Source organism: Zeus faber (genome assembly GCF_960531495.2).
Source record: "Zeus faber genome assembly, chromosome: 22".
Taxonomy (NCBI): Eukaryota; Metazoa; Chordata; class Actinopteri; order Zeiformes; family Zeidae; genus Zeus; species Zeus faber.
This window is the reverse complement of record NC_137209.1, coordinates 8,054,207-8,069,206: the sequence shown is the minus strand read 5'-3', so window position 1 is coordinate 8,069,206 and position 15,000 is coordinate 8,054,207. Positions and strand designations below refer to the sequence as shown.

The window sequence follows — 15,000 nt, the reverse complement described above, 5'->3', positions numbered from 1 at the left end:
GGGTCTCCCCTATAACTCGTATTCCTTTCCTCTTCCTTCTTCCTCCTCGCCCCCCTCCCCCCCACCACAGATCACACATCACATCCCGAAAGCTTCCGGAGACCACAGCTCCGCAATCACGACACGGACAAAGCTCCGACCTCTGACCCCCAGAAGCCTCTGATAGAGCACCTCTGACCCCTTTGCGCCTTGAAGGACCCGTTCGTCCGCCGACATCCGGAGGGCTTTGACGATCTGGAAAGCTGCGTTCATGGAACCGTTCGAAAAAAACGAAATGAATGAACTCGAGGGACCGTAAAGAAGGACCCTGGATGGCCGCCGTCCAATTTTTTTCGACGTGTGGTTTGTTTATTCAAGAAGCCGGCCGCGCTTTGGCGTCCTCTCGGGCGGCTTCCTCCATCCTGCAGTGGTTCGGGGGAGAGGAAAGCGTCGGCGGGGGAAGGCCCGACGCGGCCCGGGCTTTTTCTCCTGGACCGCGAGGCACGTACCTCCTCTCCCCGAGGGTCCTCGTATTTGTTTTGTTCGACATGGCACAAAAAACACACATGCACTTTCCTGCCATTACTCTGCATTGAGCTACGGGGTTAGAAAAACTAATAGGCCCCTAAAAATAATTCTCGGAGCCCAGCAGCCACAGTGGGGCCCTTTCCTGCGCCGCTTTCACGGGAGGGGGGCCGCGTGGGCCATTTAGGAAAGAGGAAATGAGCCTCGCCAGGTCGTACGGCGGCTTCCTGCGCGACGTTATAAAGAGTCCCCGCCTTGCGTCCAGCCGCCCACAGTCCTGCCCGGAGCCCTCGGAGTCCGCCCCAGACACCTCTTCGTAGATCGCAGCCCGACCAGTCGTGACCGGGAGGTTTGACGCCGCCGCCGAGCACGTTAGTTCTCGTCCCTGCTGGTCGGGGTGAGTCGGAGGAAATTATTAGGTTGATTCATTTTTATTTTCGGTTTTGAGATTTTTCAGGATTCAAGACTTGTATCATTTTATTAGTCGCATGAGTACAGGTATGCAGTGAAATGCAAGGTGGCGGTGCCTACAGAGGTTGTGCACATTTTTAGCAGCAAAAATGATAGAAATTCCAATATAACACTGTATAAAATATAATAGAATAAAAATAGAAATAGAAATGTGGACTGTACAATGAGAAAAAAAATTCTCGTGAAAAATTGATAAACTGGATATATTATTTATCTATCAGCTGGATGCACAGATTCTTTGCAGAATGGAGATCAGTGTGCGTGACTACTCAGTTGCCATTTATTCTTAAATTGTGCTAAATTTGATGTCTGAGAAAAGGTTTTTTTACCTAGAATTGAAGAGTTTTAAAATATTTTAATATTCATTTTTAAATAATAATTAATACAGAATTTTTTGAATATGATTTAAAAAGAAGAATTTCCATGCAAAAAATCTCTTTTTATGCGGCTTCATAAAATAGTGTCTTTGAGTTATGCATATGGTGTAATATGCAAAGTCCATCTATAATAATTAAAGCCCCCCTTTTTTTTTTTCTACACACAGGTACGAGTAGGGAGCTGGTCTCACCTAACTGATGTGTCTGGGACACTCCAGTCTATTTATTCTGTCCGTTTTAAACAGGTATGTGACCACTCCACCTCCTACTACCTTTACCATATCACAGAGCCAGACCGCATTACATTCTAATGATGTCACGCCAAGAGACACATTATCAGCATTTCAGAACACACATGATGTTAAACCTCGGCGCTTCACCGCCCGACGCGCTGACCTTGTTGTTTCACTGAAGATGAGCCAACCGGAGGCGATGGAGGACAGGGGGGCTGGCAGCTGGCAGCAGATGAGGGTGGAAGCGGCGGCGGAGGGCTACGTGAAGGAGTTCACGCGTCACTCTAGCGACGTCCTGCAGAACCTGAACGAGCTGCGCTACCGGGACGTCCTGACCGACGCCACTCTGCTCGTGGGCCCGGCCCAGTTGCGGGCGCACTGCGCCGTGCTCGTCGCCTGCAGGTGGGTGCGTCGGGCCCTCGTTCGACTCGATCTCCTTTACTTTTGAGCGTCCGACGTTGCATCTCAATCTCTTGACTTCGGATGGTCTCTCGTCTGTCTTTACAACCGTCCTTCTGAAGCTCATTCTCTCAATTTGTCCGTTCCACATTAGAGCTGGGCGATACCGATATAATATCAGTATGGTGATGTGAGATGAGATATCATCCGGTGATTTTGGTTATTCTGATATGAATATAGTTAAATGTTGTTTTTAAGTAAAGAAATGCACTTTTCTGACATTCATCGACTGCTCTGGCTATTCTAATCAATACCCCACCACCTGCTTGGTTATAATATCCACCCAGTTATTATTTCTGAAATATTTCTCGTGTGTAAATATCTTACGGGATAGTCATCCCACTGTTGCGGCGGCCCGGCCCTATTCCACGCGGCACAAGAACAACAGATGAGCCATCTGTTGTTCTCCTCTTGTACCCCATCTTCTTCCTCTCCGCTGCTTCCTGTTTTTCTACTCGGTGCCCGTCGTTATCCCGACTCTTCCTTTCCTACCTCCTTTCCTGTGCTCGACCGCGCGACACGACACGATATCTCTCGGTTGAATCGGTTCCCCTTTCTTTCTTCTCCCCTTCTTCCTCTCAGCGGGTTCTTCTACTCCCTGTACTCGCGGCACCCGATGCCGCGGGGCCGCGGCGCGGGCGGCGCCGGAGAGCAGCTCATGAGCGTGTCACTGCCCGGCACCTTGGACCCGGCCAGCGTGTCCCTGCTGCTGGACTTCATGTACACCTCCCGCCTCCCCCTCACGCCCCAAAGCGTCCCCGGGGTGCTCGCCGTCGCCGCTTACTTCCAGATGGACCACGTGGCCGACGCCTGCCGGGCCTTCATGCAGCTGCACAGGTCAGCGGGGCTCCGACGTTTGGACACAACCACCTAAAAATACTTTATTATTTAATTCTTATTGATTGCTATTACGCCCAGTTTTAATAGCTAAGAGCTCAAAAAATGATATACATGGCTCCCAATTTGAGACAGGAGGCAACCACTAATCTCGTTCTGTTCACACGTAGGGAGGGAGTGGGTGCTGCACGCCCGCAATTGGAGCTGGACTCCAGGGTGTCCGTTGCCTCTGTAGCCCCCCGGTGGGGGGACATCCCCGAGGAAGCCCCCAAAATCATACTCCCAGCTCCGGCCAAGCCAGCAGCAAAGGCAACCAGGTGAGAAAAATGAATGTGTCCTCGCTATTTATAAACGAGAGCACAACAGAAAGGGGGGCAGGAGAGAAGGTCGAAGAGGAGGCTGCGGCCCCGACACCTGCGCCTCTCACGACCGGCGGCTTTTTCCTCTGAGTGATATAGAAACGCCAGGCCGCCGCCGACAAAGTGCAGTGATTAAGTGTTTTGCCTGGTGTCAGCCCTCGTGTGAGTCGTCCGCGTCTGCCTTTGTGTGATAATGAGTTTGGCGCTTTACGCCACTTCCTCCCTTTCTCAAACAGGGCCCCCGGAGAGGCCTCGCTCACGCTCGACTTTGGGGCTTTCCCGACCTGCGAGCCCAGGTCACAGGAGCTGAAGCGGGAGCGTGATTCCCCCCTCTTGGGCTGCTCCGCTCCGCTTCCTGGCAGCCCATCCCGCTCCAGCTGCCAGCCCAGCTCCCCCGCCGAGTCCAACACCTGCAACTTCGTGGTACGGCCGCAGAATTAGTCTTCCGACGCGGAAGTCTTTCTTTATTAAATCCATGTTATAACAACAAGATAAGCGTTTTCATTTTGACCCGTCCACGGCTAAGCGGTGAAATATTGCGCTCCTTGGTGTGTATAAAAAAAAAAGTGACATCTTTCATATAGGGTGACACGAAGCCCCCGCCGGACCCCAAGGCCTGCAACTGGAAGAAATACAAGTACATTGTGCTCAACCCATTGTGCGCTGCGGCCGCAGTGAAGGAGGAGGAGGTGCCGCGTACCCCCGACAGGATGGGCGTGTCCCCCAAAGCCCCCAGCGAGGCGTGGTCCGGAGAAGTGCCTGGTCAGATTGATAGGTGTGACGGTGGACTCATTCTTTCGCAGGCCAGTCACAGTGTCGATTTCGAGCAGAATTAATCGATGTCTCCTTATCAGACAGGGGCAGGACTCCTGCTACGAGGGTTCTGGCCGGGCCCCTCCCCTTGGCCCACGGCCCTCCGCGGCTGGCCAGAGGGAACTTTTTGCACCCAAGGAAGGAAAAGGTAGGCACGGCAGCGAGAACCAGATGAATAAGTGTAATCTCGCGTGTTGGTTATCTCTTCGACAGCCACCTTTTTTTCTCGTTTGTTTTTCCTTTCCCTCAGTGCCCTCGCTTGCCATATCCCCCAACTTGACCCCCGCTGATTCAGAGAACGTCCATCACAGCCGGCGCGCCATCAAGCACGAAAACTACTACGCACCGTACTGCTACCCCGGCAACATGGTTGGAACCAAGACTGTTTGTGCTGGTGAGGCGCCGGGAGTTGCTGACGCAGCCTTTTTTGCTTGTTTTGTTTGTTTGTTTGTTTGTTTGCTTAAACATCGGCGTGTGATTATTGATTCGTCGCTCCTCTCTCCCGCGACCTTTGACCCGGCAGGCGACAAGCCGTACCGCTGCAACGTGTGCGGGGCGCAGTTCAACCGACCGGCCAACCTGAAGACGCACTCCCGCATCCACTCCGGGGAGAAGCCGTACCGCTGCGACACCTGCAGTGCGCGCTTCGTCCAGGTAACGGCTGATTTGGGAAACGTCCGCGCTTACTGTCGAACGGCCTTCTCAGCGACTTGAAACCCACTAGAAGCAGCTGCATTTCTGTATTTCATAATATCGACCTAGCTACTATGCACACAAACTACTGTATGAGCCTGACTTTAATAGCAGTGATTATCTTTGATCAATGGGAGTCCATCTGTTGGACCTTTCTGAAAAAGGGATGAGCAACCATTGCCTTATTTGACTCAACCCGTGTGCGCGCTCCGCCCGAACACCAGGTGGCTCACCTGAGGGCCCACGTCCTGATCCACACGGGGGAGAAGCCGTACCCGTGCCACACGTGTGGAACCCGCTTCCGCCACCTGCAGACTCTGAAGAGCCACCTGCGTATCCACACGGGCGAGAAGCCCTACACTGTGAGTGCAGTATGTTCAAGTCCAAGCGTGAACACATATCTGAAAACGGCTTTTATATTGTACGGCCAGAGGCGGCTGACTGAATGTGATGTGATGTATGAGTATGTCGGCGGCTGTACAGTCAGAGTAAAGCTGACTTCACGCCGATGCGTATCCGCATCCGACAGTTGACTCATCCCCCTAGTGGCCGTCAGATGAACTGTGTCTGAGTTTTGCATCCCGAAACACTGTCTGACAGTGAAAAATGGGAGAACTGATTATTTTTCCCAGTAGACGCAGCCAGTAGTTTGCTCACCTGGACATTTATCATTTTCCACGAGGGTTTAACCCCCACCACAACCTTTTCCCCACAGTGTGAGAAGTGTGACCTGCACTTCCGCCACAAGAGCCAGCTGCGCCTCCACCTGCGGCAGAAGCACGGCGCCATCACCAACACCAAGGTCCGCTACAAGGTCCTGGCCGAGCCCTACCAGCCCATTCTGCAGGCCTGCTGAGGAGCCCGGATCTCTGCTGCGGCACCGGGTCAGGACTCAGACAAGGAGATCATAAGGAAGTCTTCAGCGCCAACCAAAACACCACCAGACACTAGATAAGTTTGAATTCTGAGGATGGGAAAAAAAGCCAGTCTGGATTAATTTTATTACGAATAAAAAATATGCTGTTCACAAGCATTGAGGAGGAGCTTTACACCAAATTCTAGGTGACTTGAGAGAAGTATTTGGGTTGGCAGTTGAATAAGTATAATTCTTGAGTTTGGTGATACAGTATGTTGTTGTTGAGGGATGGTGAAGAGTGATAAAGAAAGGAAAAGGATAAGAATGGAAAAAAAACTTCAGAGGGGGAAAATCTGGGTTCAGAAAGTGGAATTCCACTCTAGGATTTTGAGTTATTAGCAACAACCCAGCGGTCCAACAAATGAGTGAAGCGGGATCGGTGTTGGGTCAGTGCATGCGTGGAGCATGGGTGGGGCGAAAACACGGCAGGTTTTTTTACTCTGTGAACCTGGAATTTTTCCCCCCCTCTAAGAAAAAAAAGGCAAAATGAGTTTGGAATCGGTGCGAAGGCGGATTGAGCATGTTTTAAGAAGGAGAAGGAATTGTTGTGATGAAAGACAGAGCAAGTGAATTACATTCTGAGGGTTATTGTGATGTTTTTTGAAATCTTATTTCCAACCAAAATACAGGAATGGCTATTGTACAAAACATGTCATATGATGAGAGCGGTGAGATTGAGGTTGTAGTTTTAGCGCCAGGGACTTTTAACATCTGGAAGCACAATTCAGAAAGGTAACTTGAGGCAAATATTATATTAAAAATATAATATTTTTGAACTGTTTGTATGTTTAGATTGTAGCACTTGCGATCTGCAATGATAATTTAACTGATATTTAAATAAGCCTTGGGCCTGGGGCCTATAAGTTGAAAGAAAATAAATATGTCCAAATTGGTTTCTTTGGCTCTTTTTCTATGTTATTATTTTGTATTTAAGAAGGAATATCGTTTAAACATACAAACATGTTGCTACAACTGTAAGCAATTGGAAATTGGAAAAAGTTTGATGACTTTGTATGAGGTTCTTTTGCTGGACAAAAAAATGTTTTTGATACAATTCTAATTAAATATCTTTTTGATCATTTGGAATGTTGGTGTGTGCGCGTCATTTTTATTTAATTACATCATATTTTATACTCAAACTCAGTAATACAACTGGTGACAGAAAGATAACTGAGGGGAAACACAATCATTTTGTATTCTATCTTCTGTCTATCAGGTATCCTGAATTGAAAAACGATTGAGAGAATAATCAAATCAATCAATCAAACTTTATTTGTATAGCCCATTAAACATCAAAAATCCAGATGGAATGTAGATAAAGGGGACATTTTTAAACCAAGATGTATATGAAGGACATGCCTGGCAGCTTTGTTCCATATCTCAAGAAGTACAAAAGACACCGCTTGGATTTTTACATTGCCAGTGTGAGAGGAGGTTCACGGTCAGTCTGCAGTGTGCCCTTGCCCGGTTTGGGTAAAAATTGAGGAAGTTACGGCGATGTAAAAACAAAAGATTTTTGGGGTGTTTTTTTTTTTTTTGTTGTTTTCTTTTGCATCAGCTGGAGGGAACTGATTAAGCCTTTACAATGAGTGTGTGTGGGAGACGCCTTCTTGCAAACAAATGCTCATAGGTCATAAACTATAAACGGCAGGAGCCAGATTCCTACGTTTTTTAAAATATATTATGTATGTTTGTCATATATTTATGAATGTGCGTGCAAAACTGGGGGAGCTGTGTCAGGATGGAAATGTTGGTGAGTTTTGGGGAATTTTCCCTCCTCCACTGCCTTCGGGCCACTCACTTAGTGAAATGTAGAAGAACAGTAAGATCAGGGCTGGCCCGTGCTTTTATGTGGAGCGGAGTGGGGGGGTACATGTAAAAGAAAAACACGCATCTTTTATTTGTTGTATTTGAAGGAACAGGGCACAGGGAGTGGAGATATCGCGGGCGGAAATTGGCAGAGACGAGACAGGAAGTGACCATCATGTAGCCCCTACACTGATCGATATATATTTGTCAATTTACATTTAAAATTGTATCTTTATTTTTACTTTCTATTTTAATTTTTTATAATTGGCATTCTTTATTGTTTGGACTGTTAAGCTTTATATGTATTGCTTTTAATGCAAAAAAGCACCAAACTTCGCTAGAACAAATTCCTCGTAGAGGTAATGAACCTGGCGAATAATACGGATTCCGATTCCTTAAATAGTTTTAGATTTGTGTTTTACAAATTGAAAGATAACATAAATGATTGCTCACCCACCCCCCCAGCGGTTGTGGCCCTAAACAACTGCAGAGAGTGTTTATGTCGCGGGCCTGCCCTGAGTACGAGGGCTTCATGACTTCATGTACTGTATTTCCAGGAGTATCACAGTGCTCTCGTTCCCAGACTCTCTCTCTCTATTCCCTAGACTTCCTTACCCTCATCAACGTAATCCTTCAGCCCGTGAACCATGTGTTGGAGACAAGTGTCCCACCATTATTTTTTACGTATGTGATTTTCTCTCTTTGTTTTCACTGACCGTTGGTGTGGAAACAATGAATCTCCAAGCACCTGTTTCCTGCGAGGCTCAATTACACGTGTGTGTGTGTGTGTGTGTGTGTGTGTGTGTGTGTGTGTGTCGTCCTTCTGGTGGGACACGGACCCCTGCTGAACTCTCTCACCCTCCGTCTTCCCCCTTTTCCTGTCCTCCGATGAGTGGCGGCCGGCGGGACTTTTCGCCTTTGCTCGGCGGACAAACGTTGGAAGTTGAAAGGGGACTTTCCGACGCCGTGCCCGGCCCGAGCCTCGCCGCTTCACTTGTGTGATTCAACGGTGTCACAATGTATGGGTTTTGCCTCCAATCTGACCTCCCTGACAGCTCAAAATCAAAGCTGATTCAACCTTATTTCTAAGGTACTATACATTTATTATGTACCGCTTTATATTCTTGAATGGATTGGTTCTATTTATCTATTCTTATTTTTTATTGTTTTTCTCAAAATGTTGGTGATTATATATATTTTGTTGTTTATCACGAGGTTTAGCGTATATTGTCATATTTTATTCTGTACAGACAACCATTAGGTTTTATTGAATATTTCCATATTGTCCGTTTAGCTCCATTTCATATTTTATTCCATTGCTTGATTATTATTGCCTATTTTTAGTGTGCTTTTCAATGTGTTTATTGATGCTATCGGGGGCGTGGCCTTGGTTTGTTTATTTACTGTGTCATGGAGGCATGACCTAACTCTGTTTTTTTTGCAACCTTAAATATGTTATTATAGTATTATAATAACAATTTGAATATGTGAATAAATATACTAAATATAATAATTACAGCAATAATAATAATAATAATTATTATTATTATGATGGCCGGATTAGAGATTCACTTTGTTGTGCGTTGTGGCGTCACCTGGCGGCCGTTGACTGAACTGCCGTTTACGCTGCGTATCGTTGACGTTGAAACTCAACGAAAAAGCCTCCCCACCTAACTTGGAAAAAAAAGTGCAAAAGAACGGCATTCATTTGCGCAGGTTTTTCGGAAAACCCTGCCAAACGCGCACACACATTTGCTGTGGGCTTCCACGTTTTCCCGAACAGAAGCAACGGAACACACCGCGCTCGGAAGGACCGACCCCGCAGCTGCACCGCGACGCAGCGTCGGAGCGGGGCGGGTTTGGACGCGCGTGCGCAGTGCCGCCGTCCCCTCCCAGCGCCGGCGCCGGGGCCGACGGGCTGACGTGCGGGCCGACGTGCGGGCTGACGGGCTGACGTGCGGGCCGACGTGCGCTGCGCGGAGCCGCTGTTTTGAGCGCAGGCTGCCCGAAGAAATCCAACTCCCCCGGCGATGCCCGGCAGCGGCGCGGTGTCCCGCTGCGCCCCCGCTGGAAACAGCGACGTTTGCGGTCCAACGCCAACGGGAATAAGGGCACCGAAGACCGAAGGCTCCCGCGATTCGCTGTGGTAGGAAGAAAACAAAACAATAAAAACACGACTTATATATATACATATGCATACATATATGTATGCATATGTATGTATTTTTTTTTGCTTATACATCTCAAATGTACATTTCAAGCATCCTAAAGTACTGTCTGCCTCTACAAGTAAGCGTGCATTGTGCGATTATCGTGAGAATAAAGTGAAAAGTAGACCCGCGGCTGGTAAATGACAAATGTGTTTGGATGCGGGGTATGTGGATACTGTAGCATGTTACCGGGTGTCCGTAGATCGAAAGCCTACGCTGGCTTTAAAGCATGTGTAGTTGGATACGATATGCTCGCTTTAAAGCGCGATGCTCCACTGCATGCAGCCCATGTGTGGTTTGGGTGGAAAGTAACTCATGCGTAATGTAAATACATAACGCTAAAGGACAGTTGATTAACTACACGTCATCCCACCTAATATCCATTTTCTGTTTTCTTTTTTTTTTTTTTTTTTTTTGTTTGTTTTTTCCATTGCCTTTATCTGTAATCGCACGTCTTTGTTCTTTGTTCATCGTTGGCTTTAACATTGTTTGTCAAAAGTATTAGTTCGGAGTGGTGCCCGGGATCACGGTGTGGAGTCTTGGAGTGGATCCTGGAGCGGCGTTGACTCCCACTGTGTAGTTGTAACCTTCGTCCGCCATCGTGAGAAGCCACTCCACTCCAGATGCCACTCCGTGCATACACTCCAACTCTGTGTGTGTGTGTGTGTGTGTGTGTGTGTGTGTGTGTGTGTGTGTGTGTGTGTGTGTGTGTGTGTGTGTGCGTGTGTGCGTGTGTGCGCGTGTGTGTGCGTAGAACAAGTACATTTGCACGACTATTCAGTACACTTAGTTTCACTCATCCTGGCGTTTAAGTTTAAAGTTTAAGTAAGTACTTTTTCATCACCACTGATGTTTTAGTCAGGTAAATGAGTGATGCAATGTCCTGGGACGTGGTGAAATCCTCGAGCTAAATACCAAACCAGCCCGCTTGAGGAGACTTTAACAACGCTCATTTACCCGATGGGGATCTCTGCTCTCACAGACGCACAACAGCTGACGCAGATCCCTGCCTCCGCCCCGCAGGTGCTGGCTCAGTACCATGACTGTGTTGCTGGTGACCTGCTGGTGATCCCTCTGCAACCTCTCACCCCGCACCAGGTAGGGTTTACAAGGGTCGCTGTTGCGTGTGCACCCATTCTCGTCTGGATTTTAATGCAGGAATTGCAACTGAATGGATTGTTATTTACATAATCCGCAATTTGAAATGGTATAAACGCAGTCTTTTTTTGCTGTCTGCTGTCAAACCACTGTACGGCTTTTAATGGCCAGTTGCACCTTTTCGGTATATTTGGTTAACATGGTTTTCTGTTCTCTTATACTCCAATAACCAATATATTTAGCTAGTAAGTACATGGTAATAATTTATATCCGATATACCATAACAACAATGTTGCACTTTGTATATTCTGTATATTTTTATATCTGGCTATTTCTGTTTTGTATTTTTTTTTTAGCTATTTGTATATATTTGACAATTTCTTTTAATCATTTTTTTATTCAATTCTCATTTTTTTATTCTATCTAACATTGTTTTTATTCTCAATTTCTTTGGACTGTTAAGCTTTTATTTTTTAATGCTAATCGTCGGAAATGCACCAAACCTCACCAGAACCAGTTCCTAGCAATGAACAGATTCTGATCTAGAGGGAATGTACAATCAGCACTTGAACTAATCTAATTACATTGTAATTGCACTCATAATTACATTGATTCACCAATGACCGCAGAAGCTTTTTAGTTTTACATAGAACACAATCCATACTCCACTGTGCATCGTGGTATTTATAATATTGGTAGTTAACTGTTGGAAATTCTTCTCATTACTAAATAACTATAAATATAGCTGAAGGAAAATTCAGTTTGAGTCACCTGGCCTGCTAATGCGCACGCATTCTTGTGCCATTAACAACCATTGTTATGGAGTCGTCTTTTCTGTTTTTTTTGGCCTTGAACAATGAGAAGCAGCAGTATGTGAAGCCGCTGTGTGGGATGGAAATGACCTTTTGTTAAAACGAGTGCAAGGTGCAGCAGGGATATGTAATGGCCCGTGTGAGGTTAATGATTAGGGTAAAGGAGAACAGCACAAAGAGGTTCTTCTTTGACTGTTCCTTGGACCCTCTGAGTTTTATTCCCTCCTATCCTTTCTACCTTGCAGTGTCAGTTTTAATTTCTCCCTCTTTCTATGGATGTGTTTCTTCCTAACTTTCCTCCTTTCACCATCTGCCCCGACTCCACCCTGCCTTTTGTAGAATGCCAACCTATACCATTTCACCTTCCTCGCCCACCCTCCATTTCTCCCCCAGCCATGACCAAGTCGAAGTCGAAGCCGGATGCCCGGGCCCCAGAGGCCGAGGGTCCGGACGGCGGCTGGGGCTGGGTGCTGGTGGGGGCCCTGTTTGTCAGCGTCGCCCTGGTGTTTGGTTTGATCAGGAGCATGGGGGTCTTCTTTGTCGAGTTTGTCCAGTACTTTGAGGAGAGCGCCCAGGCCATCTCCTGGATAACCTCCATCGGCGTGGCTACCCAGCAACTCTTCAGTGAGTCACACGGCGCGGGGCTGTTTTGGGAGATGGGGACGTGGTCAACGGCGTGTCAACCATTGATTTCCTGTCCGTGTGTCCAATCCCCAGGTCCTCTGGGAACAGCGCTGTGCAACGCGTACGGCGCCAGGCGGGTGGTGATGGCGGGGGGAGGTCTGGCTGGACTGGGCCTCATCCTAGCCTCACAGGCCACTTCCCTCACCCACCTCTATCTCACCATGGGGCTCATCTCAGGTAGCACAACCTGAGATGACTTTACACAAAGGCCAAGCAAGGCAACAGTTATTTATATCCTCCTTTATCAGTTTTGCATGACCTTTAGCAGTCATCTGTACCCTTTGGTCTTGGCTTTATCACCATGGCCCGCGAGTTATGTTGAAATGAGGTTTACGTCAGACCAAGGATGGTGATATTGCCCTTAAATTGCCCAGGTTTTTTTTTGTTTCTCGCTCCGTGAAAATATCAAGGATGCACTGGTTGGCGACTCGAACACCAGTCCTATCGTTCCATATTGATAATTGGCTCCAGAGTTTTGCCGACCGACTTAGGATAGTTTCACACAACCTCCTAACCCCAAGCTAAGACCAAGGAAACACATGGTTTTGTTTAGGTTGCCAGAGCTTTCGTTGGAAAAACTTGGTGCCGGTCAACGTGCCGGACAAATGGGAGAGATTCTGGTCATATATTATCTGTGTTTATTGAGCTTAAAAACAATTGATAAGCAGTCTATGTGTCTCACCGCAGCAAAACCCGCCATTTCGCGCATTTCTAAAATCGCCAGGAGCAGCCAAATAAGTTGAAAAAACCTTTCTTGAAGGAAAATTCTATTTCTCCAGATTCGGGTTCCTTTGTGTTTTTTTTTTTTATCTCTCAACGTATTTTCAAAACCCAGTTTGATTTATAAATAGTAGATAAATGTTAAACCATGGAGTTAAATATTCCCGTTAGATTACATGGGGAAACGCAGTTCACTTACCGAGACGCTGAACAGTGCTGAACAACGCCGATCGATGGTTTCTTCTATAGCGAGAGTCCAGGTGAAGACCATTCCTCCATATTCCATGTGATGCGAAGTCACAATGTGAAACCGTTTTGATAGAGTTTCAACCTTTACATCGTACTACTTTTACACACACACGGAGGCATGGGGGGTGTGTACCAACGTCAATGTCACTCTGGTTTCACTTATCTGTGAAAACTGTGTCGCTATTGATTACGAGAAGCGGGTGGAGGAAGATCTAAATCATATCGCAGACCTTAATCTGACCAGTGCGATAGATCCAAGTCAGTTTAAGCAGCGCGCGCTGGACTTCATTTTACGCGTTGATAGTCAGTTCTCCAACAGCGACGCTGAATCTGATATGACTCCGGACTTGGAGAACATTTCAAACCGCGGATTTCAGCCTGAATGTGACGATGAAACTGAATATTATCAAGAACCACCGGAGGAGACCAACGATACGCCCGTTGTTACAACTGAAGAAGTTGATGACGTGATGATGTCCGTTGAGGTTGGGGATTTAAAATAAAATGAAATAATTCCAGATTTATAAAACATGTATATTCTTACTGTTAAATAAAAGCTTTTTAAAAACAAAAATAGTTGTGTTGTTGACGCCTTTCAACTTCATTCAGCAGTATGTTAATTAGCCATGTGGCTTTGGCTACTCCATTTGCATTCTGGGAGCTGGCTGAATGAACCTGGTGTGGGCGAAACTTTGAAGGTGATTATCTCAGAAACACGGTTTGCTACACCGTTGTTTGGAAGCTCTGATTCTCCACTTTCAAATGATGCGAAAAAGAAAAAAAAAAAAAAAGTCGAAAGCAGCCAAATGACCCTAAAGTGTGCGGTGGGTCACATATTTATCATCAAGGCATGTCGATGTATAATATTTTTTATTGAATATTCAAAATAAAACAAGTCCCAACACTATTTAAAAAAAAATGCTTAAATAAATATTCAAAACCAAAATAAATATGGCGAGTAGGACTAAATAAATAATAAAGTTTGTGGCGTCGTCCGTCCTCGTCGGGACGTCCCGTCGACATATTTTATACAATGAATATTTACCGTCTGCTTTGGGTCGGAACTTGAATATCCCATAAAAAACTATGGATGTTTGTGTCCCAACGATACATCATCTCCCTGCTTTTCCTCAAGAGTTCCAGACGCTGGGTCTCTGTCTCCGCTCTATGTGTGTCTACTGTGTTTACCAGGGCAGCCTCTCCACGGGGGGGGGGGGGGGGGGGGGGGCGGCGGGGGCTTTGTTTTATATCGACAAACATGTTTGGTCAGAGGCGAAGCTTTCAGATCAGCTTTAGATTGTCCAAACTGATTGGCTTGACAGATCTGCTGACTTTTTTTTTTTGTGCTTGGAGATTGTGCTCGGAGGGAATTATTTCTGTCCGGAGGGATTTAAAAATGTCGGACTTCAACAGATTTTCCCGGTCAAAACCCAGCAATTACCGGACAACGGAAACGCTGTAGGGCGCATTAGAAATGAGACAATTAGAGTGCTTCAGTATCTTTGTATATGTGTTTGTGTCTAGTAGTGCTAGTCTCATATCGCCATATCAATATTATAGTGAATATTTAGGAAACATATGCAAGTCCCAGTCTGATATTAGTTATTTAGTACACCTTGAGCAGACCTGTAGATGTTTTTGTATGGTGGTTAACTCCAGCTGTCTGCACCCAGGCTTGGGCTGGGCGATGGTCTTCATGCCCGTTGTGGCCACGGTCATGGCTAACTTCACACGCCGGCCCTCCCTGGCACTGGGC

The 15,000-nt window shown here is 46.6% G+C and overlaps 2 protein-coding genes across 3 annotated transcripts in view; both read left to right on the top strand.

Moving 5' to 3' along the window:
- Positions 1-788: 788 nt before the first annotated feature.
- bcl6b (BCL6B transcription repressor) lies at positions 789-6,748 on the top strand. Of its 2 annotated transcripts, XM_080022987.1 has the most exons (12): positions 789-901; positions 1,520-1,597; positions 1,767-1,987; positions 2,627-2,881; positions 3,052-3,198; positions 3,477-3,663; positions 3,825-4,015; positions 4,095-4,201; positions 4,304-4,447; positions 4,577-4,707; positions 4,971-5,108; positions 5,462-6,748. In XM_080022987.1, exons 3-12 carry the CDS (start codon positions 1,767-1,769, stop codon positions 5,600-5,602), a joined length of 1,662 nt encoding a protein of 553 aa, XP_079879113.1. In that variant the 5' UTR covers positions 789-901; positions 1,520-1,597; the 3' UTR covers positions 5,603-6,748. The 2 variants fall into 2 exon arrangements, with proteins under 2 accessions (XP_079879113.1, XP_079879114.1); XM_080022988.1 differs by lacking the exon at positions 4,971-5,108.
- Positions 6,749-10,295: 3,547 nt separating this feature from the next.
- Positions 10,296-15,000, top strand: part of slc16a13 (solute carrier family 16 member 13) — a 10,454-nt gene continuing 5,749 nt past the window's right edge. Inside the window, exons 1-4 of the mRNA XM_080023327.1 lie at positions 10,296-10,779; positions 11,985-12,215; positions 12,309-12,452; positions 14,918-15,000. The exon at positions 14,918-15,000 is cut by the window's right edge and continues 174 nt beyond it. Of these exons, the coding sequence (XP_079879453.1) occupies positions 11,987-12,215; positions 12,309-12,452; positions 14,918-15,000 (456 nt within the window). The 5' untranslated portion in view covers positions 10,296-10,779; positions 11,985-11,986. The remainder of the gene's footprint in view (positions 10,780-11,984; positions 12,216-12,308; positions 12,453-14,917) is intronic.

What these genes read in the sequence shown, in the direction of transcription:
- bcl6b (XM_080022987.1), top strand. Translation starts at nt 1,767, where the DNA reads ATGAGCCAACCGGAGGCGATGGAGGACAGGGGGGCTGGCAGCTGGCAG. An exon ending in GCCGTGCTCGTCGCCTGCAG is followed by an intron (nt 1,988 to 2,626) that starts GTGGGTGCGTCG and finishes TCTTCCTCTCAG; the next exon opens with CGGGTTCTTCTACTCCCTGT. An exon ending in GCAGTGCGCGCTTCGTCCAG is followed by an intron (nt 4,708 to 4,970) that starts GTAACGGCTGAT and finishes CCCGAACACCAG; the next exon opens with GTGGCTCACCTGAGGGCCCA.